General features: G+C 45.2%; 1 protein-coding gene across 1 annotated transcript in view; it reads right to left on the reverse strand.

Moving 5' to 3' along the window:
* usp34 (ubiquitin specific peptidase 34) overlaps window positions 1-27,053 on the reverse strand; it is a 163,447-nt gene that overhangs the window by 20,023 nt on the left and 116,371 nt on the right. Inside the window, exons 59-74 of the mRNA XM_056279821.1 lie at window positions 25,148-25,222; window positions 23,678-23,829; window positions 21,231-21,384; window positions 20,679-20,723; window positions 17,977-18,081; window positions 17,275-17,422; window positions 16,461-16,765; window positions 13,629-13,958; window positions 11,258-11,415; window positions 10,768-10,846; window positions 6,868-6,994; window positions 6,555-6,662; window positions 2,280-2,384; window positions 1,888-2,012; window positions 513-636; window positions 196-275 (exon numbers count right to left, since the gene is read on the reverse strand). Coding sequence (XP_056135796.1) covers window positions 196-275; window positions 513-636; window positions 1,888-2,012; window positions 2,280-2,384; window positions 6,555-6,662; window positions 6,868-6,994; window positions 10,768-10,846; window positions 11,258-11,415; window positions 13,629-13,958; window positions 16,461-16,765; window positions 17,275-17,422; window positions 17,977-18,081; window positions 20,679-20,723; window positions 21,231-21,384; window positions 23,678-23,829; window positions 25,148-25,222 — 2,220 coding nt within the window. The remainder of the gene's footprint in view (window positions 1-195; window positions 276-512; window positions 637-1,887; window positions 2,013-2,279; window positions 2,385-6,554; window positions 6,663-6,867; window positions 6,995-10,767; window positions 10,847-11,257; window positions 11,416-13,628; window positions 13,959-16,460; window positions 16,766-17,274; window positions 17,423-17,976; window positions 18,082-20,678; window positions 20,724-21,230; window positions 21,385-23,677; window positions 23,830-25,147; window positions 25,223-27,053) is intronic.

Genomic DNA, 27,053 nt, shown 5'->3' on the forward strand with positions numbered 1-27,053 from the left:
ACACCACTCGGACGCCAAACTCCACAAGAACTTTAACAGACCAAAACAGGAATGTAGGTGCTGGGGTTTGAAAAGTCAGAGGGAACTGGGATTTCTCTCCTGCTCTCATATCTGTACATGTATCCGTCACTATCTATAAATGCGCATGTCTGTAGTGTGTGAGTGTGTGTGTGTGTGTGTATGTGTGTGTGTTACCTGTGATTGACAGAGCTCTGTCCATAGTTTTGGGAACAGGGCCAGGTGAAGAGGCAGACCTTCATATGCTATCAGGACACCTGAGAGGGAAAAACAAAACAGAACAATCACAACAGTGATCAAACTACATCTAGGACAAATAGATTAAGGAAAAATAATGCACACAGAAAAAACACAACTAAACTGACAGGACCCAGCAAACAGTCACAGATATTCAGATACACAGAAAATCAAATACACATAGAAAGAAACAACAGCCACATGCATACACATACATTAACAGACACACATACGGCCACACTTGCACTCATACGTACTTAGTTTGACCAGGGTGTCGGTGAACTTCTCACAGTTGATGGCCACACGACACAGAAGGTGGATGAACTGGTGGTAGGACAGGAAGTAGTCCAGCAGCATCCGGTCGTACACCTCATCCTTCCCCTAAAACACAAACACACACACAGACGCTTTACTACACAACCACAGCCAATACGTGTTCCAAGTAAGACAGGATATTAGGGCGGGACTAAACATCGGAAGGGATGTGATTTGATTGGACGGTGCAAAACATTGTATGATATCACTGGTTGGAATGCTGCTTGCCGCCCCACTCAAACTTGGTGGCGCAATCATTAAAACTTGTCTGTTTTATTTATTTATTCCCCCCCCCTTTTTTTTCTCCCCAATTGTATCCGGCCAATTGCCCCACTCTTCCAAGCAATCCCGGTCACTGCTCCACCCATCTGCTGATCCGAGGAGGGCTGCAGACTACCACATGCCTCCTCCAATACACGTGGAGTCGCCAGCCGCTTCTTTTCATGTGACGGTGAGGAGTTTCACCAGGGGGACGTAGTGCGGCGGGGGAGGACTGCGCTATTCCCCCCAGTTCCCCCTCCCCTCTGAACAGGCGCCCCGACCAACCAGAGGAGGCGCTAGTGCGGCGACCTGCACACATACCCACATCCGGCTTCCGACACGGCCAATTGTGTCTGTGGGGACGTCCGACCGAGCCAGAGGTAACACGGGGATTCGAAATGGCGATCCCCATGTTGGTAGGCAGTGGAACAGAGTGCTACACTACCCGGAGGCTAAACTCGTCTGTTTTAGATGAGGTGTTAGGGTGATTAGATTTCGACATAAAATAATAAAAATCAAATGAATTAAATTTGAGGGTTTTTTTGCATACGTTTGTTGAATAGCTGTATAACATTACAACTGGCAAAATGAGCCAACAAGGAAAAAAAAAAGAAGGGGGGAGATCAATTTTCACTTCACGTTGTCTTCCACACTTTGGTTTACTTATTGCAGACAATCGATGACACTTCAAAATGTGCAAGTATCTTTTTGAATGTCCCTTTTATCTTTCCAATCATACAGTCTATTATTTCATTCCATTTTTCTGATTGTATTATTGCATTCATTTTATCTTGTATTGCTATTCTTTTGACTCCTACATATTGTTAGTCTTCTATTCTTGTTGCTCATTTCACAACACTGTTCTTTCTCTTTTACCCATTATGCATTTTGAAAACCTCGTATTGAAACGTGCAAATGTGACCAAGTTATAACAACAACAGCAATACCACTACGATTATTGCAACTACTTCTAAAAATGACAATAATAACCCAACGTGACTGTTGAGCTAGCTGTGGATGTTGTTCGGTGAAGAAGACCAGGGCGAAGGCTCCCACCTTACTGGTCTCCACCATGGAGGGCAGTAGACACATGTTGAGCTCTGGTCTGGGGGGTCTAATGTTGTTCTTGCCCCCCATCAGCTTGATGTTCTCTCTGCATGGTAGATAGGGACCGAACGACACTGGGAACAAATACACACACACAAACGCACACACACACACACACACACACACACAGACACACACACACACACACACACACACACGCCATTAGGAAACTGGATGACTGATAGTCTAACAGGGACTGGGAAGGAGACAAGGAGTGGTGAAAAAGGAAGAAGAGGACAGAGAGGTGGAGAGAGGACATGTAGCAATGAGTAGAAGGGGAGAAGAGAGATGAGCAGGGAAGAGGAGAGAGGCTGAGGAGGTGTAGAGGAGAAGAGACTCACTGGGGATGTTGCTGTGGTGGTAGGTACAGTGGTTATGCTGGAGGAAGGGGACCAGGGTGTGCAGGAAATCATGCGGACTCAGCAGAACCAGCTCCTTCAGAACATCTGCAAGAACAACAGGAAACAACAAGCGATAGGATGCTTGCTACATGACACTAGAACGGATAGGAGGGAGAAGTAATAAACCAATGATAACAGGATATGAATAAGTAATGTTTTGATATTTTCCCAACTTTGGTGCTTGGTATGTGTGTTTGTGAACATTGCATTTCTTAGTGTGTCTGTATGACAGTGAGCGCTTGTGTGTCTAAGTGTTTGTGTGCACACAGCCGTTCATGCAGCTCGTCTCAACTTTTGACCCATATAGAAGAAAATCATCTATATAAACCTTTTCAATCAGCTTTCAGGGCCTGTCACTCCACTGAAGCTGCTCTGATCAGAGCGGTGAACGATCATTTACTAGCTATGGGACTCTTGATTCCACTTCTGTGCTTCTACTGCCGGACCTCAGCGCAGCCTTTGACACCATTGATCACTATATACTATTAAATTGCAATTTTGGTGTCTCTGGCTTAGCTCTCTCTTGGCTTAAGTCCTACTTATCTGGAAGAACACAATGTGTCTGCTATAGTAATATTATGTCAAAATTCTCTGACGTTAAATATGATGTACCTCAGGGCTCAGTTCTTGGCCCTCTATTTTTCCCTCTTTATATTTCACCTCTTGGCCAAATTATATGCAGTTATGGAATAAATTTCCATTGCTATGCTGATGATACTCAGCTGTATGTGTCTAAGGGCTGATGATCATACTCAAATGACTAATTTAGAGGCCTGATTGGCTGCTGTGAAAAAGTGGATGTCACTAAACTTTCTAAATTCGGATAAAACAGAGATGCTGGTAAATGGCCCTGCTAGACACAGACACCAATTTGATCAAGTAATGATAAAAATCGACAACTCTGATTTCACAAAGTGTGGCAGCCAAAAATCTTGGTGTTCCGTTTGATCCCAGCCTCTCCTTTGATAAGCACATTAAAGAAATCACCAAGACTGCCTTTTTTCCACTTACGTAACATAGCTAAAATCAGTCTTCAGATGGTTCAGAATGCTGCAGCTAGAATCCTATCTAAATCTAGCAAATTTGACTGTATTACACCAATTCTTGCCTCCCATCATTGGCTTCCTATCCATGTTAGGTCAGAATTCACGGCGCTTCTATTGACATAAAATCCTAAATAGGCTTGCCCCATCTTAACTGTCTGTTCTCCTTAAACTTTACATTCCACCTTGAGCTCTTTGCTCTCAAAATACAGGGCTCCTGTGTGCACCAAAAGTTAAAAAGAAGTAAGCTGATGGCAGGGCCTTTTCCTATCGGGCCCCGTTCTGGTGGACTAACCTGCCTGCTACCATCAGACAATCAGAGTCTGTTGAGCCCTCTAAATCCAAACTTAAAACTCATCTTTTTGCCTTAGCCTACAATTAGTTGCCTTTCAGTGCTTCACAACCTGTACTGCATGGCAGGTCAGTTTCTGTCTCAATGAATTTACCAAGCACTGTTCTGCCGACGAGATTATAGCGTATAGATTGACTATTGCAAACTGTTCTCTTCTCTCACGTCTTTTCTCTCTCTCTGAATGATGTCTTCTCCTTTCTCTTTTTCTGTGTGTGAATGGTGTCATGTGAGTCTCCCTAGTGTGCACATGCAGTCGGTCCTCCTACCAGGTCTCCGTGGTGACAGTGGCTGCCATATAATTTTGTTATCCCGTTTCAATTTTATATCCTTCTCTCACAAAGATCTACTACTACTACTACTACTTTCGGCTGCTCCCATTAGGGGTCGCCACAGTGGATCATCCGTTTCCATTTCTTCCTGTCCTATGCACCTTCCTCTGTCAAACCAGCCACCTGCACGTCTTCCCTCACCACATCCATAAGCCTCCTCTTTGGTCTTCTTCTTTTCCTCTTCCCTTGCAGCTCCATATTCAGCATCCTTCTCCCAATATACCCAGCATCTCTCCTCCATACATGTCCAAACCATCTCAATCTTGCTTTGTCTCCAAACCATACAACCTGAGCGGTCCCTCTAATATAATTGTTCCTAATCATGTCCTTCTTCGTCACTTCCAAATTCAAATCTTAGCACCTTAAACTCTGCCACCTCCAGCTCTGCCTCCTGTCTTTTCGTCAGTGCCACTGTCTCCCACATAGATGGTCTTACAACCTTCTTGTAAACCTTCCCTTTAACTCTTGCTGGTACCCTTCTGTCACAAATCACCCCTGACACTCTTCTCAAACCCACACCACCCTGCCTGCACTCTCTTCTTCACCTCTCTTCTGCACTCGCCATTACTTTGGACAGTTGACCCCAAGTATTTAAACTCATATGCCTTTGTCACCTCTACTCCTTGCATTCTCACCATTCTACTGTCCTCCCTCTCATTCACGCATATGTATTCCGTCTTGCTCCTACTGACTTTCAATCGTCTTCTCTCCAGTGCATACCTCCACCTCTCCAGGCTCTCCTCAACTTGCACACTATTCTCGCTACAGATTAAAATGTCATCCGCAACATCATAGTCCACGGAGACTCATGCCTGATCTCGTCCGTCAACTTGTCCATCACCATTGCAAACAAGAAGGGGCTCAGAGCCGATCCTTGATGTAATCCCACCTCCATCTTGAACCCATCTGTCATTCCAACTGCACACCTCGCCATTGTCACACTGCCCTCATACATATCCTGCACCACTCCTACATACTTCTCTGCAACTTCCGACTTCCTCATACAATACCACACCTCCTCTCTCGGCACCCTGTCATATGCTTTCTCTAAATGTAACTCCTTCTGGCCTTCTCTATCTTTCTCAATCAGCATTCTCAAAGCAAACATCGCGTCTGTGGTGCTCTTTCGTGGCACGAAATCATACTGCTGCTCGTTAATCGTCACCTCTCCTCTTAATGTAGCTTCTATTACTCTTTCCCATATCTTCATGCTGTGGCTGATCAACTTTATACCTCTGTAGTTGCTACAGTTCTGCACCTCATCCTTATTCTTGAAAATCGGTACCAGTATGCTTCTTTTCCACTCCTCAGGCATCCTCTCACTTTCCAAGATTGTGTTAAAAAATCTAGTTAAAAACTCCACTGCCATCGCTCCTAAACACCTCCATGCCTCCACAGGTATGTCATCAGGACCAACTGCCTTTCCACTCTTCATCCTCTTCGTAGCTGCCCTCACTTCCTCCTTGCTGATCCACTGCACTTCCTGATTCACTATCCCTACATCATCCAACCTTCTCTCGCTCTCATTTTCTTCATTCATCAGCCCCTCAAAGTATTCCTTCCACTTTCTCAGCACACTCTCCTCGCTTGTCAGCACATTTCCATCTCTATTCTTGATCGCCCTAACCTGCTGCACATCCTTCCCAGCTCGGTCCCTCTATTTAGCCAATGGTACAAATCCTTTTCTCCTTCCTTAGTGTCTAACATGTCCTTCAACTCACCATACACCCTTTCCTTTGCTTTTACCACCTTTCTCTTCGCTTTACGCTGCATCTCCTTGTACTCCTGTCTACTTTCTTCATCGCTCTGACTATCCCACTTCTTCTTCGCCAACCTCTTCCTCTGTATACTTTGTTGTACTTCCTCATTCCACCACCAAGTCTCCTTGTCTTCATTCCTCTGTGCTGATGACACACCAAGTACCTTCCTAGCTGTCTCCCTCACTATTTCTGCAGTGCTTGCCCCTTCTCTCACTAGGATGTGTGACTATTTTTAAAAAAAGATTTTGCATGGTGGTGCTTGTCGTGTGGCTCAGGTCCTGGGCTGTTCCGGTGGTGTCTGGGTGCTGCTAGGCATCCTGCTCTTCCATGTTCTTCATGAATTTTGTAGTTCCATTATAATTCTGTTACCCTCTTTCAATGTTGTATTATGTAAATTGTGTAAACACAACATCCATTGCACGTTGTCTGTCTTGAGAGAAAGATCCCTCCTCTGTTGCTCTCCCTGAGGTTTCTTCCTATTTTTTCTTCCTGTTAAAGGTTTTTTTTTAGGGAGTTGTTCCTTATCCGATGTAAGGGTTTAAAGACAGAATATTGTGTTGCTGTAAAACCCCTTGAGGCAAATTTGTAATTTGAGATATTGGGCTATACAAATAAAACTGACTTGACTTGTATGTGTGATGTGCCTTGATCTCTGTGTCTCGCTTAATTTTTGTGTATGTGTACACCTGTACGATTGTGACTGTGACTCTGGGCCTATGTGTGTGTATTACCCAGGCAGGCATTGCGTAGCTCTGGGGGGCTATAGGAGTTGAGGAGGGTAAGCAGCTTGTGGGCAAAGTCAATCCTCTCCTGCCATTGGATCAGAGCCTGCTTCACATCTAGAGGGACAAGACAGTGGTCAGATGAAAATAACAGCACATAATTAAAGAGCAGATGTATTTAACCAGTTTCCTGGTGGCAACACAGGTCTAACAATTGGTGCCTATGTGATGATGACAATAAAAATTGTAAAATTCACATCTGGCTAAAAGTCAATTCATTATAGTATACGCTTGTGTTGGAGATGTCCAGCCGCTGGCTAACCTTTGCGCTGCAGGTAAGGCCGTGTTGCTTTGAGGACAGACAGGAAGATGGAGAGCAGCTCCACAAGGTCTCCAGTGACGTGGCATGCTGTAGCCTCGTGGTACATCATGTGGAGGGTGTTGAACGACTAGAAAGAGATAGCAAAGGAAGAGAGAGACAGAGAGGAAAAGAGAGACAGAGTCACAGGGAACATTAAATAACAGTCATGAAAACCATGATGAAATTAAAGCTTTTATTCTTGCAAAGCACTTCATTCTTCTTTTTTCTCCCCAACTGTATTCGGCCAATTACCCCACTCTTCCGAGCCATCCCGGTCGCTGCTCCATCCCCTCTGCCCATCCATGGAGGGCTGCAGATGTGGAGTCGCCAGCTGCTTTTCGCCTGACAGTGAGGAGTTTCACCAGGGGGACATAGCACGTGGGATGATCATGCTATCCCCCCCCCAACAAGTGCCCCGACGAACTAGAGGAGACGCTAGTGCAGCGACCAGGACACATACCCACATCCAGCTTCCCACCTGCAGACACGGCCAATAGTGTCTGTAAGGACGCCTGACCAAGCCAGAGGTAACATGGGGATTCGAACTGGCGATTCCTGTGTTGGCAGGCAACGGAATAGACCGCTGCGCTACCCAGACGCCAGCATTTCCTTCTTTTGAGCCTAATGTAAAGTGTCAGGCATCTGGAGTGAGACCAAACTTCAGACTGGATCAAACTTATCTTTCATGAAATTGGGTATGGCTTCTTTCTCGATGACAAAAAGTTCAAAAAGGCAGGCAAGTCCAAAAATCGGGACAGTCCAATCAGAATTTCAGAGACCGATCCAATGGGACCACAGAATAAAGACATGATGCAACTGCGTTGTACTCAATGGCAGCAGAGACAAAAGAATACATTTTACTCCATGGAGGGATTTCCATGAAACTTTTGGCACACACATATACACTACCGTTCAAAAGTTTGGGATCACATTGAAATGTCCATATTTTTGAAGGAAAAGCACTGTACTGTTCAATGAAGATAACTTTAAACTAGTCTTAACTTTAAAGAAATACACTCTATACATTGCTAATGTGGTAAATGACTATTCTAGCTGCAAATGTCTGGTTTTTGGTGCAATATCTACATAGGTGTATAGAGGCCCATTTCAAGCAACTATCACTCCAGTGTTCTAATGGTACAATGTGTTTGCTCATTGGCTCAGAAGGCTAATTGATGATTAGAAAACCCTTGTGCAATCATGTTCACACATCTGAAAACAGTTTAGCTCGTTACAGAAGCTACAAAACTGACCTTCCTTTGAGCAGATTGAGTTTCTGGAGCATCACATTTGTGGGGTCAATTAAACGCTCAAAATGGCCAGAAAAAGAGAACTTTCATCTGAAACTCGACAGTCTATTCTTGTTCTTAGAAATGAAGGCTATTCCATGCGAGAAATTGCTAAGAAATTGAAGATTTCCTACACCGGTGTGTACTACTCCCTTCAGAGGACAGCACAAACAGGCTCTAACCAGAGTAGAAAAAGAAGTGGGAGGCCGCGTTGCACAACTGAGCAAGAAGATAAGTACATTAGAGTCTCTAGTTTGAGAAACAGACGCCTCACAGGTCCCCAACTGGCATCTTCATTAAATAGTACCCGCAAAACACCAGTGTCAACATCTACAGTGAAGAGGCGGCTGCGGGATTCTGGGCTTCAGGGCAGAGTGGCAAAGAAAAGCCATATCTGAGACTGACCAATAAAAGAAAAAGATTAAGATGGGCAAAAGAACACAGACATTGGACAGAGGAAGACTGGAAAAAAGTGTTGTGGACGGATGAATCCAAGTTTGAGGTGTTTGGATCACAAAGAAGAACGTTTGTGAGACGCAGAACAAATGAAAAGATGCTGGAAGAATGCCTGACGCCATCTGTTAAGCATGGTGGAGGTAATGTGATGGTCTGGGGTTGCTTTGGTGCTGGTAAGGTGGGAGATTTGTACAGGGTAAAAGGGATTCTGAATAAGGAAGGCTATCACTCCATTTTGCAACGCCATGCCATACCCAGTGGACAGCGCTTGATTGGAGCCAATTTCATCCTACAACAGGACAATGACCCTAAACACACCTCCAAATTGTGGAAGAACTATTTAGAGCAGAAGCAGGCAGCTGGTATTCTATCGGTAATGGAGTGGCCAGCGCAGTCACCAGATCTGAACCCCATTGAGCTGTTGTGGGAGCAGCTTGACCGTATGGTACGCAAGAAGTGCCCATCCAACCAATCCAACTTGTGGGAGCTGCTTCTGGAAGCGTGGGGTGCAATTTCTCCAGATTACCTCAACAAATTAACAGCTAGAATGCCAAAGGTCTGCAATGCTGTAATTGCTGCAAATGGAGGATTCTTTGACGAAAGCAAAGTTTGATGTAAAAAAAATCTTATTTCAAATACAAATCATTATTTCTAACCTTGTCAATGTCTTGACTCTATTTTCTATTCATTTCACAACATATGGTGGTGAATAAGTGTGACTTTTCATGGAAAACACAAAATTGTTTGGGTGATCCCAAACTTTTGAACGGTAGTGTAGGTGTTCTGCATGGTGCCTTTATTTTGTAATTCATTCTCAAATTTCTCAACAAAATGAACTGTATCACCGCTACTGTCATCCTTCTGCTGGATTTTTCAGACCGGATTCTTCCTCTTCTTTCGGCTTGTTCCCTGTTTTTCAGGGGTCGCCACAGCGGATTTTATAGTTTCCATGGCAGCCGTTGTCAACTCCGGTCTCGACCAATCCAGTACAGTCTTGTCAATCCACATACTGATTTGGCAAAATTTTGTGTCGGATGCCCTTCCTGACACGACCACTAACCCTATGGATGGGGGGCACAGGTAAAGCACTGGATGCCGTCCCAGTATTTATGGACTTGCGCCCATGCCTGTCGCCATTTTTTTTTTCCAGACAGGATTGCTTCTTTGAAAATCCCTCAATGAGAATGATGCCATGTGATCAACTACTGATATTAGTTAGTGTCTGAGCATCCTGTAAGTGCCATTAAGATGAGGCTGTTGGAAAACTTAATATAATATACAACTCTATAAAAATGTTTATAGTGATAACCTTATTATAGATTATTACATTACTGTTTAAAAGATTATACAGTGTAGTGAAATGTTAGGAAGTTGTTAAAACAAAGGACTACGCTCACTCCTGTGATGATGTCACTTCCTGTATCAGGCCCAAATTAGCTTAGCTTTGTTTAATTTGTCTTCGTCTTTATGTTTAGCATCACACTGCTGTATCAGTCTCCCTCCCTTTTGTCTTTTGTTTGTTAATTCCTGTCATCCAACCTATCTGTTTCTTTACTTGAGTGGATTTTTTTCTTTTTTCCTGTTTCTTCCATTTGTTTTGGGATGAATCTTACCCCGCCCCCTTTTTCTCCCTAATTATACTTGGTCAATAAACCCCACTCTTCTGAGCCGTTCCAGTCACTGCTCCACCCCCTCTGCTGATCCAGGGAGGGCTGCACACTACCATATGCCTCCTCCGATACATGTGCAGTCGCCAGCCGCTTCTTTTCACCTGACAGTGAGGAGTTTCACCAGGGGGATGTAGCGCGTGGTAGATCACGCTATTCCCCCCAGTTCCCCCTCCTCCCCGAGCAGGTGCCCCGACTGACCAGAGGAGGCGCTACTGCAGCAACCTGGACACATACCCACATCTGGCTTCCCACCCGCAGACACGGCCAATTGTGTCTGTAGGGACTTCCGACCAACCCGGAGGTAACACGGGGATTCGAACCGGCGATCCCCCGTGTTGGCAGGCAACGGAATAGACCGCCACACCGCCTGGACGCCCATGAATTTTACTTTTACATAACTTAAGACTTTTTCTGCTTAAACTCGCACCTACAAAGGGAGAGCTTACCTCGGTCATGAGGATCAGCCCTCTGTTAAAAACCACTAAGAGTCTGTCCTCATCGTTCTCCAGCAGGACGCGGAAGGCACTGTGGGAAAATCACATAGCAGTAGGTTAGTAAATGCTGTGGACACGTGGGCATCTTATTTTGGGGGGGGAGGCAATGGATAGACGTTTTAGGTGTCCACATGTACATGATTTTTAGTTTTCATTTTTCTTTTCTGTATTCTAGTCTATAATTTTTGTATCACTGTTTTTCTCCTACTTTGTATTACAACTAAACAAATGTAGGAAAACTGAAAGGAAACTGTTCCTTAAAGTTGCTACGTGTGAGTATTTAACCCTGACCTCGACCAACTAGCGACGTGAACAACAAAACAAAGCAAGCGGTGTATGAGTCTGTGTGTGTCTGCCTGTATTTTTGTTGGTGCGTGTTTCCGTGCGTTTGTCTGTGTTTAGAGTGTGTGAGCGCATGATGTTTGTTTGATTGTGTGCGAACCTGATCAGAGTGGTCCAACAGGACCGTCCGTCCAGACAGCGGAGATAGCAGCTAATGGTCGTTTTCTTAAACTGTTTAATGTCCTCCAGGTCTTCTTCCCTCATGTCGGCCCGCTGGGCCACAAAAAGCTGCATCAGGTTGAACAGCTCCTCCACCGCCTGCAGGGGCCGTCACGTAGACAAGACACGAGAGAGAGAGACAGACAGAGATAAGCATGAACACAGCAGATGGACAGATGTGATGACAGTAAGCTTGCTGTACTGCAGAAAACTACTAAATCCATCAACCAGCAAATCAGTCAAATGAACTCAACAATTTCATAAATACAGGTAACAAATACTTCAAATTGAGGCTATGAATAGTTCTGCTTTGGGCTTCTGACCACCCAAGTCATAAATTAAAAGGGGGGGGTTACATAACCCAATAAATACACACTTGTAAATGACAAAAAAGGTGTATCAAATATCAATGTTAAATCCCTGGTATATGTCACTGGGTGGAAAAACTACTCTATTTCTATGTGGAAAAATCAAACATACACTGTGATGTGCCAAACCGACCTGACCATTGCTTGTCAGTTTAAAATCACTGGGAAATCCTGTCTCTCATGGGTGCTGGTCCAGTACAGTGGAGGCAGACAGCACATTAAAAGACAGGGTTCCTATGTGAACTCCGACAAACCGACTATCAGTGCTAAACTAGTGTGGAGATTTAGATAGGAGTGAATGGTAGTGGTAAATGGATTGCGTTTTTGTAACGCTCCTCTAGCTAAAACCGGCACTCAAAGCGCTTTAAGATCAACAAATGCCTCACATTCACCCTCCCACGCACACGCACTCATAGACCTGCGGCGGTGTCACCCAGAGAAGGCACCGACCACCTTATCGGGAGCAGTTAAGGGTTAGGTGTCTTGCTCAAGGATACCTCGACATTTTTGCAAGGAGGAGCCAAGGATTGAACCGGCGACCCTCCGGTTACCAGACGACCTGCTCTAACCTCCTGAACCACTGTTACTGGTCTGTGTTAAAACTTGTCGGGAGGCGTGTCAGCTGAGGATAAATGACAAGCAGTCGGTCTACAACTATGTAAGTCATGTGGTGTCGTGTGTACAGGGCCACAACAATCATTCTTCTCCTCATGCCTTCCCAGAATTGCTACCCATTTTCAAAACTTTGCTGTTTTTAAGTTTTTCCAGACATGTAAATCTCTTGAATATTTACATGCAATTTCGGTTTTAGAACTGAAAATTATCCAAATTATTCCCAAAATCGCACATAATGTTTATCATTAGGTAACCATGTTAATCAAGCTAAGTGAAGTCTCTCTCTATATATATATAGTATAAAGTGAGAGTGTATGTTTGTATGTTCGCTTAAAACTCGAGAAATACTCATTGTAGAACAAAAAGAAAGGTATCTTTAGAATCAGCACTTTCCAAGGATTGCACAGTTCAAAAATATTTCAAAAGCCAAGTAAAAAATTTATATATTTGAGTTTATTTTGTGGCAATTTGCTGTGGCAGCGGATTTGTGGCAATTAATACACACATTGGCAAAGAAGTATGATGAATGGATTGAAAATTATGACATTTAATAATTTCCATTAATAATATTCGTTTATTCGACATTCGTTTATCACATGTATCATACAAATTATCCAATATCGATTATATCGTAAAGATCAGATCGTGTTGGTTGTTTTGGTGAGAGCATTTTCCCCCGGCAACATTGGGTACCTCTGCTAGTAAATTAATAATAGCAGTATTGTTACTGGATGGGCCCTATGGGGGTAACAGTAATGGACCACAACCAAGACTTAGCACTGAACATGAGGACATGCCAACAGTTTTTTTGGGTGATCTCCGCCCCCCTTTTCTCCCCAACTGTACTTCATAACCCCACTCTTCCAGGCCGCCCTGGTCGCTGCTCCACTCCCTCTGCCAATCCGGGGAGGGCTGCAGACTACCACACGTCTCCTCCATACATGTGGAGTCGCCAGCTGCTTCTTTTCACCTGAGTGAGGAGTTTCACCAGGGGGGCCTTAGCACATGGGAGGATCACGCTATTCCCCCCAGTTCCCCCTCCCCCCCGAACAGGTTCCAGCTTCCCACCCGCAGACACGGCCAATTGTGTCTGTAGAGACGTCCGACCACCCGGAGGTAACACGGGGATTTGAACAGGCGATCTCCATGTTGGTAGGCAACAGAACAGACTGCTATGCTACCCGGACGCTCCCAAATTAAATACTTGTGACTTCCTGCAGGGGCTGGTTGACACCCACGCAAACCTTAATTTTTGTTAAGTTGACTGGAAATCAATTAAGAAAAATCTCTGAGAGGGGCATTTGAGTGACAACCAGCATGGCTACTCACCCCGGGGTACTGGCTGGCGTGGGGCGTCAGGTTCTTGAAGGCCCATTGGATGTTTTGGTGTGACGCCAGCTGGCGGGTGAAGGGCGGCGATTGTGCGCAACACATGCGCAGGATGCCATAGTAGGCAGGGAGCATTCCCCGATTGAACAGCACTACCTCCTGGTCGTCGTGGTCAGCCAGGATGTAGTTGAAGGCAATGTTCTTGGTGACCACAGGGTTCTGCACCACCAGGCGGACATTCTCGGGACACTCCACACACACATTATACCAGAAGGAGAGCAGCGCCTGCTTGTTGTGGTTAGTGGCGATGGCTGGTTCTGAAAGTTTGGGCTGAGGATATGAGAGAGAGAGAGAGAGTTAAGGTAAGATAGCCTTTATTGATCCCCGTGGGGGAAATTGAGAAATAGATAGTAGCAAGGCAAAAAGAGATATCATCATCATGGCTGCCTGGACAAACAACAACAATCAGTAGATTGGGCACACATACAATATAACATCAGTAGGTATGAGATATGGGCTGTAGGTTGTCAGGTATAAGGGATCTATCAGATATAATAGATCTATGTCAGTAGGTATAGGTGGCTGGGGAAGGGAGGAATAAGAGGGAGAGGGGGCAGGGAAGAGGAGGTAGTTGTGAGGGGGGTGTGAAGGGATAAAGGAGGAAGATAGAGAAGAGAGGGAAGAGACAAGAGAGTGGGAGAGAATGAGGAGGAACGGGAATGGAGTGTGGTTACCAATACTACCATACACCCTCCAAATAAAACGATGGGCTAATGGAAGTCAAAAGGCAGAGAACTGCACCAACGCTGTTCGATTAAGGGGTTCCACACCCACAAATGTGTTCCAGATTAAACAAAAGTGTGCTTTGAAAGAAAGTTTCCTTTGACTAAAGGTCATTGGACATGTAACATTTTCTTACCAACATCATTTGAAAAATAAAAGACCTAGCTTTAAAGAGCTTGGCTTAAAGAAGCCATATCATTCTCATTCTAGCTCTATCGTTTTATTGTGAGGCTCCACTCGGGTAAGCTGTGCATGATTCACAGTTCCAAAAACTCCTCATTTATCTTCAAGGCTCAGCATTTTCGGTTTTTACAGATTTTCACCGAAAAATACCCAGATTTTTTTTTAAAAGGAGCAGATCGGTTTAAACGGATTTTCACCTGGATTCTGTGTTTCCACGGAGCCAAAAGTTGTTCCTGTTTGTGTGATGTTATGTAACAGTGTCCTCTTGTGGCGAAATTCGGCATGCTGGATGGCTTTGAAAAATAAAAACCGAAAACGCTGAGACTTGTTTATCTCATACTGGCCCTTTATACAGCCCCTCATCCTCTGTTGGAAACAAGCCGTTTTAGCTGTCTCTTTAAGCCCCCCCCTCCAAAGAAAGCCCATTGCTTTCTTCTTTCTGACTGGCCGACTTCTGGAAGCCTGCCAAGGGGTAGCGGCTCAGTCCACGTGAGGATCGCCTCATCCTCCTGCCGGTGTTGAGGGCGGCCCAAACTAGCCGCTAGGGAGGGATTATAAAGATGTGCTACACAGTGACGTAGATGAGTAACGGAAGGAAACACTGGACGACAAACAACGTTTTTTCAGGCGGTGTCTTCTGTCGGAGAGAATAACTCCCTTTGGCGTGGACTTAAGGCGTTGTAACTCTGCGGACGTTTTACATGTGAATCCCAGCTACATAACATACTAAGGAAAGACCTTAACTTAAAAGCCAGGTCCAAATTGAAACACTAATATTTTCTTACAGCTTAACACCGTGTTAACGTCACAAAACCTTTTACTTCAGTCGTCAAACTTTTTGTGCCGTCTCTTTCTACTGATAAAGAAATGTAAAGAACGCAAATATGTAGAATTCAGTTTTTCTATTTTTCTCTTTTTAAAAGTGCTGCTCATAGTTCAGTTTCTCTTTTTCTGATACTCATGTCATCAGACATGCAAATTACATGCAGCTGTAACCCTGCCCACCCTCACCACCAACGTTTATTTATACTTGTCACTCAAAGGTCAGCTCATGAATATTAACGAGGACCACACCACTCCCTCAAAGTTCTTGAGACAAATGAGAACAGTTATAGATCGACATAAAACTGGTCATTTACATTCATTTATTCATCAGGCGCTTCCCCGGGGTCGGGTCACAGTGGCAGCAAGCTAAGTAGGGCACTCCGGACGTTCCTGTCCCCAGTAACGCCCTCTAACTCCTCCTGGGGGATCTCGAGGTATTCCCAGGCCAGATTGGACATATAATCCCTCCAGCGAGTTCTGGGTCTACCCCGGGGTCTCCTCCCAGTTGGCCGTGCCCGGTAAACCTCAAAAGGAAGGTGTCCAGGAGGCAACTCAACTGGCTCCTTTCGATGCAAAGGAGCAGTGGCTCTACTCCGAGCTCCCTCCGGATGTCTGAGCTCCTCACCCTATCTCTAAGGCTGAACCCAGACACCCTACGGAGGAAACTCATTTCAGCCACTTGTATCCGCGATCTCACCCTTTCGGTCACTACCCATAGCTGATGACCATAGGTGAGGATTGGAACAAAGACTGACTGGTAAATTGAGAGCTTTGCCTTCCAGCTCAGCTCCCTCTTCACCACAACGGTTCAGTACAACGTCCACATTACTGCTGACGCTGCGCCAACCCGCCTGTCAATCTCCCGCTCCATCCTACCCTCACTCGTGAACAAGACCCCGAGATACTTGGTCATTTACAACTAAAAAATATGTTGGCTGTGTTAATATGCTGTCTACACACACACACACACACACAAACGTTCTTAGGGTCCTCATTTGTCTGATAGGAAATGACACTACACATGCTACTCGGCATGTTTACCTGGAAGAGGTTCCACAGGTCCATGAAGTAGCCAGAGAACATGAGTTTCTCTGTCTTGGAGATGAGGCAGTAGGTCATGAAGCTGAAGTACTGCACCAGCTTGGTGGTGCCATGCACGCCCGCGTCCACGTACAGCTTGGCACGTGCCAGCAGGCCCAGCAGGAGGTTGTAGACCTGGTGAAGCACCACGGTGGTGTCGGGGGAAAGGGGCAGCTCCCGGGTGGGGAGGTGCAGGGAACGTGTGGAGCGGAACATCTGGCGGAAAGAGTTGCTGGGAATGAGGGAAACCAGGAGGTACGCCGCCGCTATTATGGGGGAGACAGAGAGTGAGAGAGACATAGAGAGACAGGGAGACACTTTTGTCATTGCTCCAGAGCAAACATTTGGTAGTTGCATTGAATAAACATGCACAACCATGCACCTTATGTCATGATCATTTGTCAAAGTCAGTATACAAGAGCTGGTATCTCAGTCATCCCATGTGACATTTGTTCACTGGTCCCAAATTACAACAAAACCACAGAAAAATTACAATCTCATGCAAGCAGAAGCATTATGTGAAATAGTAATGGTGGATTTACAATGGATAAAAAGGAAGGCTAACAACCCCCTCTAGGGGCGAAAGGCAGTAATACTGATTGTCAACAGTATTAAGCCAGGTTTACACAGCACGTGGAATGGATTTTCCTTAGGAGTGACAGCTTGTCGTTTACAACAGACACAAAGAGTGGGAACAGGGTATCGAGGCACGTCTCCTCCTTCAATAATCCTTGGCACATTTCAAATTTTAACATTTTAAAGAAGTCTTTCTTACAAGTGCGAACTCGAGGGTAGTTGTGGGCCAGCAGGAAACGCTCCACCCAGTTCTCCATGTTCTGAAGAACCCAGCTATGGGCCAACTTGTTCCTGGGCGTCTGCACAGCCAGCCAGTCCAGGCACTGGGATGGATTGTACTCTATCACCTGAGACCACACACACACACACACACAAACATAGTTAAGATTTCATTTTTTACATTTACATGTATATGGGGCTGCACGGTGGCCCAGTGGTTAATACTGTTGCCTCACAGCAACAAGGTCCTGGGTTCGAGCCCCAGGCAATCCCAAGTCCTTTCTGTGTGGAGTTTGCATGTTCTCTCCGTGTCTGCGTGGGTTTCCTACGGGTGCTCCGGTTTCCTCCCACCATCAATAAGACATGCGTGTTAGGGTTAATACTCCTGTCTGTGCCCCTGACCAAGGCAATAGGGAAAAGAACTGGAGTCGGTCCCTGGGCGCTTTACCGCAGCTGCCCACTGCTCCAATACAATAGGATGGGTTAAATTCCGAAAATAAATTTCATTGTAACCTACAAGGACAAAATAAAGTGGCTTGCATATTTTACAAAACGTTTTTCTTGACCTGTAAAAATGTTTAAAAATCAAACAGTTTAATGCTGGTAGACAGAATGATTGTGAAAAACAAGGTCCAATTTTCTGGCTGAACTGACTGGTGGTAGTTATTGACTTGTTTATTACCTCCCAGATCCTCTGTAGGATGTAAGAGGCAAACGAAGGCATTCCTGGAGGTCCACCAGCAAACTCCATCAGCATGGTCAGCAGCTTGAAGAAGGGATTGGCAGCCTGGAAACAAAACAAAATAGGTGATAAATCTAGAAACTGATATTACATTCACATTTCGGGCACTAGGTGATGCTCCTATCCTGACCCCCTTGACCAATGCATCTAGAAGTCCCACCTTCCTCAACTTACTGTTGCCATGTCCAATAAACTTGCAGGATTAGCTGTTACAATAACGTCAGTGTCAAATCAACATGGTTAACACACTCGGGCACATGCAGACAAGCCATTCGGGAGCATCGGGACTTTTCCCGGTGCCTCGAGGGTTGTTTTGGTCTGCCATGAACAGCCAACTTGACCAGTGACAATATAGCAAGCAGGAACGAGTTGACGGACCTCCCAGAATCCATGCATCAGGTGTGACTCTTGGTACCCGGTGCGAGGGTGCGCGGCAAAAATGACATCATCGCGTCTCTCAGTGTCGCACATAGCAAACGTCTACCTGCTTCTCTATCGATAACATTTTAGACAAGTCGCCCGGCGAAACGGACAGTCCGACGAAAAGGAAAGGTGGAGCAGAGAGGGAGAGAATGAAAACGAGAAAGGCCCTTGCTCCAGGCGCAGCTTAATGTCGTAAAATAAGCGACATGTTCGCCAGTAAGGGACCAGATTAGTCAAACACACTAGCTAAAACACACATACACACGCACACCTGGATATCTGGATAACTGTCCTCCCAGATGAACATAGTGGCCAAATTTATAATTAGTCAGGTACCCGTTACATCAACAAATAGGGTTAGCCAACAAAATGAGTGGTCTGGTGGTTTGCATGAAAAAAGGTGGCCTGGGTTGGAGTCAAATTCTCGGCCTGAATTATTATTTCCATCCACCCCTGCACACAGGTAAGGTTAATCTGTTTTACATTTCCTCCCCAAAACACAATTTCACCATTTCTTCTCTTAGTGGGGTCCTTTGATGAATTTAAACGCCATTTACTGTAAACTGCAAAGCCTTCATTGTTCTTAACAGGGTGTCAGATGTTGAATGAAGTAGAGACAACTGCAAAGGGCTGCTGGACTGCTGTGTCAATCATTCATTCTTCAGCCGCTTCTCTGGGGTCGGGTCACGGTGGGAGCAAGCTAAGTAGGGCACTCAAGGTGTTCTTAGGCCAGATTGGACATGTAGACCTTCCAGCGAGTTCTGGGTCTACCCCCGGGGTCTCAGTTGGCCTGTGCCCAGTAAACCTCAAAGGAAGGCACCCAGGAGGCATCCTAATCAGATGCCTGAACCACTTCAACTGGCTCCTTTCGATGCGAAGGAGCAGCGGCTCTACTCCGAGCTCCCTTCGGATGTCTGAGCTCCTCACCCTATCTCTAAGGCTGAGCCCAGACACCCTACGGAGGAAACTCATTTCAGCTGCTTGTATCCAGGATCTCACCCTTTCAGTCACTACCCAAAGCTCATGACCATAGGTGACGGCTGGAACCAAGATTGCCTGGTAAATTGAGAGCTTTGCCTTCCAGCTCAGCTCCCTCTTCACCACAACGGTCCAGTACAACGTCCGCATTACTGCTGATGCACCAATCTGCCTGTCAATCTCCCGTTCCATCCTACCCTCATTCGTGAACAAGACCCCGAGATACTTGAACTCCCTCACTTGAGGCAACAACTCATCCCCAACCTGGAGGGAGCAAGCCACCATTTTCTGGTAGAGAACCATGGCCTCAGACTTGGAGGTTCTGACTCTCATCCCAGTCATTTCACACTCAGCTGCAAACCGCCGCAGTGCGCGCCAGAGGTCGCTGTGTCAATCATTACTCATCAAATGGTAAATAACAATGAGTTCAACAGTGAAATGTGCTTTAATGCCCACACTGACAATATTATAGAAAACAGTAGTAAGGAGGCCAAATGTCAGAGTCCCAGCAGCCTAACAATTTCCAGAAGGATGTGTAGGATGATCACGTAAGGTACATACAAGGCTGGGTTGGCCTCTGTCTGCACTACAGCCCGTTCCCATTGAACACAGCCTCTCTGGAGACTCATCTGCCTTTTCTTTTGTTTTTTTGTTTCTGACTGCCTGCTGTCTCCACGACAGGTCTACTGTTTTCACCTGGGCTCTGTGGCACTCAGCTGGTGATGCTGCATGGGAGGTTGCTGCCCCGTGGTGACGTTTAGGATGGATGCTTCACATGCTTCAGTATATAAGCATCAATTTTTCGTTTCTGGATAGTTTTGTTATCAGTAAGTGTAATCAGGGAGCATTTATTTTCAGATCTGTTACCACATGGTCTACCTTGCTTATTTGGCACCTTCTGCATGCCTTTCCATCTTGGAAGAGGAATCCCTCATCTGACGCTCTCCCTGAGGTTTTCGTCTATTGTTTGCTGAGGATCTTGGATGAGTTTTTCCCCATGTATTATCAAGGGTATAAGGATGTGTTGTCTGTTGTAATTTACTGTTTCTCACTGTGAAGGTAAAGCCCCCCCAAGACTGTAATTGTATTCTTCATGTCAATTTGTATAGCCCTAATTCACAGAGTAGGGGAAGTGAACGAGAGAAGGTTCTGGTGGTGCATGTAGTTGCAAAGCATTGTGGGAGCTTCAACAGCAATGCAATGCGCTACGGGCACGGAAGCCCTATTTCTGTCCTGCTTACCTCAGGAGTGAGCTTGGCAATGGACGTGAAGAGCATGGACACAATCTACGAAGAAAAGGAAAGTCAGAGGATTAACTGTCACTTGTTAAAAAAACATCCTTTCTGATACTTTTTCACCGGTGGAGACAACAACCCATCGGTGAACATACAAATCGTGAACACTTTTGTAGTTGCATAGTTTAATGGTTACTGGGGGGTAGGAAACGTGATATCGCTGGGCTCTGATGTCATTAAACATCAATTTAATTACCAGTATCACCACAGGGTCAGTAAGTTTGGGGGGGGGGGGGGTCATATTCCAGACTGTAGCTTTAAATATGAAGTTAAATTAAAACATCCAACACTAAATGGGTGCAGGTGTGAAGGTGTGAATGTAACTTTTTATGACGGATTACAACCAACAGTGCAACAATACAAATTTTGAATTAATGACAGAAGACAACCTCAATTGAAACATCTGATACGCTGAGCCTCAGCCAGTATGAAATCCAGACAAACTGCGTACGATTTGATTTTTCCATGTGTGTGGCTGCGTGCACATGGTGAACTTACGTGCTCGGCCAGGCGGTTGTTATAGCGACAGAGGCTGAAGATAAGGTTGCAGGTCTGGCGGATATTGATGCCATCTCTGATGTGCTGGAACAGGAAAGGGAAGCCTTTCCCTCCGGTCAGTGCGGCCATGTCACTCTGGGACAGTGTTAGATGTCTGTGAGGGAGAGAGAGAGAGAGAGAGAGAGAGAGAGAGAGAGAGAGAGAGAGAGAGAGAGAGAGAGAGAGAGAGAGAGAGAGAGACGGTGGTTAGTGCTGTTGCCTCACAGCAAGATGGTCCTGGGTTCGAACTCTGGGGTAGTCCAACCTTGGGGGTCATCCCAGGTCGTCCTCTGTGTGGAGTTTGCATGTTCTCCCCGTGTCTGCGGTGGGTTTTCTCCGGGTGCTCCGGTTTCTCCCACCATCAGAAAGACATGCACGTTAGGGTTAATACTCCTGTCTGTGCCCCTGACTGAGGCAAGGCAAGATAAACTGGAGTTGGTCCCCGGGCGCTGCAACTAGCGGCTGCCCACTGCTCCTAGCCACACAGCTAGGATGGGTTAAATGCAGATAAAGAATTGCCCCATGGGGGATTAAAAGAGAGAGAAAGATGAGTGGAGTACTATTATAATAGAGTACCAAAATCTCTATGGGGCTAGTGCTCCCTTTCTCTATGGGGCATTTGTGACACTGTTGAGTTTTCGTAAGGTGCACATTCTAACACTGGGTCTGTGTACAATGTCTGTCTTGTGAGGATCCCTGACATACAAGTGAGCCTTTTACCTCCTGGCTGGTTGTTTTATGAGACATGGGGGAACGCTTGCGTCATCACACCATAAAGACAGTCTGCAGCACATATATAGTCTGAATATTAAAGGAAGATTCCAGTTTTTTTCAGCCTGGGTCTTACTTTTGTAGCATTTTCCATCACTGCTATCGATCATTACAGTATTTTACCTACCTGCCTCATTGTGGAGGTTTTGGGAGTCCAGACAGACATTCTGCTTCACAACAGCGTCAGTAGGGCTTACTAACATACAGGTTCAATTTATCTTAAATAATTTGCAAGCGAAAACGAAGTTGAGATTTTAAATCTATCAGCCAAGATTAAAAGCAAAATTATTTACCAGAACTACGACTTGTTAAACGAGCTACTGTACTTAACCTATCATATACTATGTATCCTATCATATACTACGTACCCTAAGATTAGGATTTTCCATGTCAGACTCACCAGTGTAGCCTTAACAAGTGTTGCATGCATGCAGAATGGGTTAAACTTCGCAGCTCATTTCTCAAGAGTTGTGTATAAAACTGGAAATTTTCTTTAACAGTCTGTTGGTTGGTTTGTCTCTCACAATAGCAAAAAAAAAAAAAAAAAAGGGATGCAGTTTTCTTCAACTCTGCCCCTGAACTGTGGAAATATGCTGTTTTGGTACGGTGTCATTTCTTTGATAGTTTTGAGAGTTTATTTATTGGATTTTTCTCCCCAGTTGTATCCGGCCAATTACCCCACTCTTCCGAGCTGTCCCGGTCGCTGCTCCACCACCTCTGCCGATCCGGGGAGGGCTGCAGACTACCACATGCCTCCTCCAAAACATGTGAAGTCACCCGCCGCTTGCCCCCTCCCCCCTGAACAGGCGCCCCGACCTACCAGAGGAGGCGCTAATGCAGCGACCAGGACACATACCCACACCCGTCTTCCCACCCGCAGACACGGCCAATTGTGTCTGTAGGGATGCCCAACCAAGCCGGAGGTAACACAGGGATTCGAACCGGCGATCTCTGTGTTGGTAGGCAACGGAATAGACCGCTACGCCACCCGAGCGCCCTTGAGAATTTATATTTGTGTTACACGACCTAAAATTTGTGAGAAATTGAGACGGACTTAATCTATACTACAAGTGCTGTTCCGGGGTTTTCCCTGTTTAAGAGAGTTGCACTTGTGGGGTAAATGTCTGTGCTTCTTATTGAGAGTGTCCACCGCCATCTGATTAACCCCTGTTGTTCAACGACCTCTGGTTATTTTATTCCTCCCAAGCTTTTATCTTTTATTTCCCTTATTTTTTGTCTTTATTTTAATCTCAACTGTAATTACTTTATTTTTATTCTCTTATATGCTCTTAAATTGCTTTTAATGTTCAGTCTCTTTTATGGATCGCAAAGCACTTTTACACTAAGGTTATTGTATCTTCTCTGACATTTTCATAGGTGGACCGCCATCGGAAGCAAAAGGATGGCGGTTATAAAAATGATGGTGGGGCAGTGAAGCTTTACGGAGGATCAAATTGTATATTGTACGGTTCTCCCTGTTGTGTATGTTGTATAGTGCAAGTCTCCCATGAGTTGAGAGTGCATTAAGGAGGCAGACTATTTAGACGGGGTTGGTTTTCTATCTTACCAGGTAGTTAACTACATTGCTGGTAAAACTAGCCGCTGGTTAAGACAGGTAGACCGTAAACTTGACCAACCTCTCAGAGCGAGACTGTTCCACCAGGAGGGCGATGAGGGCGATCATCTTCTCCAGAGCCGCGGGACGGTACTTCTCCTCCGCCAGGGACAGGATATCCTCCTCTTCGTCCTCCTCTTCTCCCTCCTCCTCTGACAGCACCTCTACCTGGGGCTGGAGAGAGAGGTGTCCACAGCCAGACAGTCATGTACCGGTTTAGATAAGGACCAAGCAGAGCTGTGCTAACTCCTACTACCTACGCCAAGACGTTGTGTTTATTTCCCCCTTCATTTGACTTTCTGTCAGCCTAATATCTCAAAATCAGATGAATTCTCATGAAATTTTACAAGCGGTTGGGCTTCAGGCAGTCAAGAGATGGCTTTAATTTTGGTGGGGGAATTCTGCATACTTTAAGATATTTAACATTCTTATGCAAATAATTTCCACCTAGGATTGAATGGCAGAATGTCTGGAATCTCCAACAATTTAATTCATCGTACCAATTTAAACAACTGTTAGCATCTGGCCACACACACGTTTTCACCTGGAAATTTACTTTCTAGTCATTTCCTCCTACCAAGTACCTTGCTAGAGAACATAGGTGTGGAACGTCGTCTGGGAAAAACGTTCAAATCTGGCTGAGGATTTGGCTCTTTTTTTTAATTAATTTTTTTTATTGGTAAATATGTCTGAACAAACTGCAAGCTGAGTATTTACCAAGTAGCTATGCAGAATGTAGGTCTATGGCTTAAAAATACAAATCCTTCAATTCTCCTGTGCCAAAGGTTTTGCACTGACAATGGCCTTAAAAACCCTGCATGATCTTGTGGTCACAAAGTCATCAGTGAGTATTAAAGAAGAAAACGAGCCATAAAATACATTTTGGTAGATTCCTGTAAATTAATCCACATGATATTCATTTACTCATCCAGAAAAATCAAGCTAATTCCAACTTCCCGGTCTTGAAGCACCTTAACATTGAAAGATACTCTGTCACATTTTAAATCACAGCTCAAAACACTTTTTTGCCAACAGGATTTTATGTAAGTCAACACTATTCCAAGTATTGAGCTCGATGTGTTTTTTCCTTTATTCCTGTTTCCTTCATGTCATCTTACTTTAATTCTGTAAATTAATTTAAAAATGTTGTTTTTTCTGTGGCTCTGTGATGGTCCGGCGACCTGTCCAGGGTGTCTCCCCGCCTGCCGCCCAAGGACTCCTGGGATAGGCTCTAGCATCCCCGCGACCCTGAGAGCAGGATAAGCGGTTCGGAAAATGGATGGATGGATGGTCAGGGCAGTTGCAGTTGCAGCTGGGGGAGTCCGGGTGTGCATTTACTTGACTCACTGGATTATTTTGCTCCTTGTTTGTCGAGCACTTTCCCTACCGTTGAGTATTTCTTTAAACAAAGATATAGATTAACATTATAGATCTACGGTGGGAGTTGTGTGTTTTGTACGAAAACACAACATGCCCCTGTGAGTAGTCTTACATTCTCGGGGCCCTTGGTGCCCATGTAGAAGTGGACCATGATAGAGATGGCTTGTAGTGACAACAGGAACTGACTCTGAGGACACAAAGAAGACAAACAATCACAGACTTAAAAAAACTAAAATCTTCAAAATTGACAACTTTTTTTTTTGTTTTTTGTTGAGAAAATCCCTTTTGACAGGTGGACCATTTACATAGCCACACAATAGTCCTGTAACAATGAAAATCAGATTTAACGCATCTTCACACAGTCATACGCTGCTTGCCCCAACTCACCTCCTCAGGCAGAGACGAGCAGGCCAGCAGAATGCCAGCATCTTTTCTTTTTGTAAACTCATTCTTAGCACAGGGACTAAAATTTTTTTTTTTTAAATCTGACCTTTTTTTTTCTCCAGCCCATGTCATATTCTTTTTTTTTGGAATTCAATTTTTTTTTACTGATTTTGAAAAGGTTGGTACATAAATTAACATATCAAATGAGACATTTTACCAGCGACGCCACTAATAGAAATAAAATGGCTATAAAATAAAAGCTCCTGATGATCTCAGGATCATCAACAAAGTGATAGAATTCCAAAAATGATCCCTGATTGGTTCCTTATGGTTTCTATCAGTCATCCTGGTCAGCGTGGATTCAGGCCAAGTCAAATTCATATCCAGTGCATGTTTTTAATTTATTATTATAAAATCAAACAAAACAATGTTTTGGTTTTAAGTAAGCTTCCTATCACTTAACAGAAGAAGAAAAAAACACCAGCACCAGCTTCTGGAGGGCTTAGGTACTGTGGTGGCTTGGGGGGGGGGGGTATTTGGTTGGGGCGTTTGGGTATTGTGCATTGTGAAAACATGCATTTTCCCCTCATTTTGGACCATTATCGGTACAATATTTATAAAAACACAACACGGGTTGTTGTTTTCCACAGCAGACTCAATGATGAAGAGTAATCCTTCAGATTTTTGTTGTAGTGATCGCACTCTGTGCCATACAAAACAACACTGGTAAAACAAGACTTACAGCGATTGGTATTGAACTGCAATTTTCTTATCCTCCTGTAGCCATCTGACAACATGCCAGCATTTGGCTGCTTACCGAAGTGTCTGTTCGGTTGGACGTCTGTGGACGTCTCACTCTCCCAGCAGCCACTAGTCAGCTGACAGAGTTAACCGTAGAGAGTCGACTCCTCTCTCACTCTCGCATAATCATTTTCTCTGACAGTTAACATTTATCAGGCTGTCTTTTGGAGCTCATCATCTGTGACTGTTGGCTGTTGGACAGATTTTCTCCCTGGCTAATTTCTACAGTGAAGACGTCGGGAGATGCTAAGAACTCGTTTTCACTCGTCGTGAGTTTATTTCCTCTGTGGCAGCAAAACCTGTTATGGTAGCCTTTAGAAACTCCTGCAGGTTAACCTGGACTAATGAAACACTTTCAGTGCTGACTGACTTTGAAAGACTCACTATAATCGGACTAAAAACACTCGCTAGGGGCATCCGGGTGGCGTAGCGGTCTAGTCTATTGCCTACCAACATGGGGATCACTGGTTCAAATCCCTGTGTTACCTCCGGCTTGGTCGGGCGTCCCTACAGACACAATTGGCCGTGTCTGCGGGTGGGAAGCCGGATGTGGGTATGTGTCCTGGTCGCTGCACTAGCGCCTCCTCTGGTCGGTCGGGGCACCTGTTCAGGGGGGAGGGGGAACAGCGTGATCCTCCCATGCGCTACATCCCCCTGGTGAAACTCCCCACTGTCAGGTGAAAAGAAGTGGCTGGTGACTCCACATGTATGGGAGGAGGTATGTGGTAGTCTGCAGCCCTCCCCGGATTGGCAGAGGGGGTGGAGCAGCGCCGGGACGGCTCCGAAGAGTGGGGTAATTGGACAAGTACAATTGCAGGAGAAAAGGGGGGGGG

This window comes from Lampris incognitus, chromosome 5 (assembly GCF_029633865.1).
Source record: "Lampris incognitus isolate fLamInc1 chromosome 5, fLamInc1.hap2, whole genome shotgun sequence".
In the NCBI taxonomy this organism is placed as follows: domain Eukaryota; kingdom Metazoa; phylum Chordata; class Actinopteri; order Lampriformes; family Lampridae; genus Lampris; species Lampris incognitus.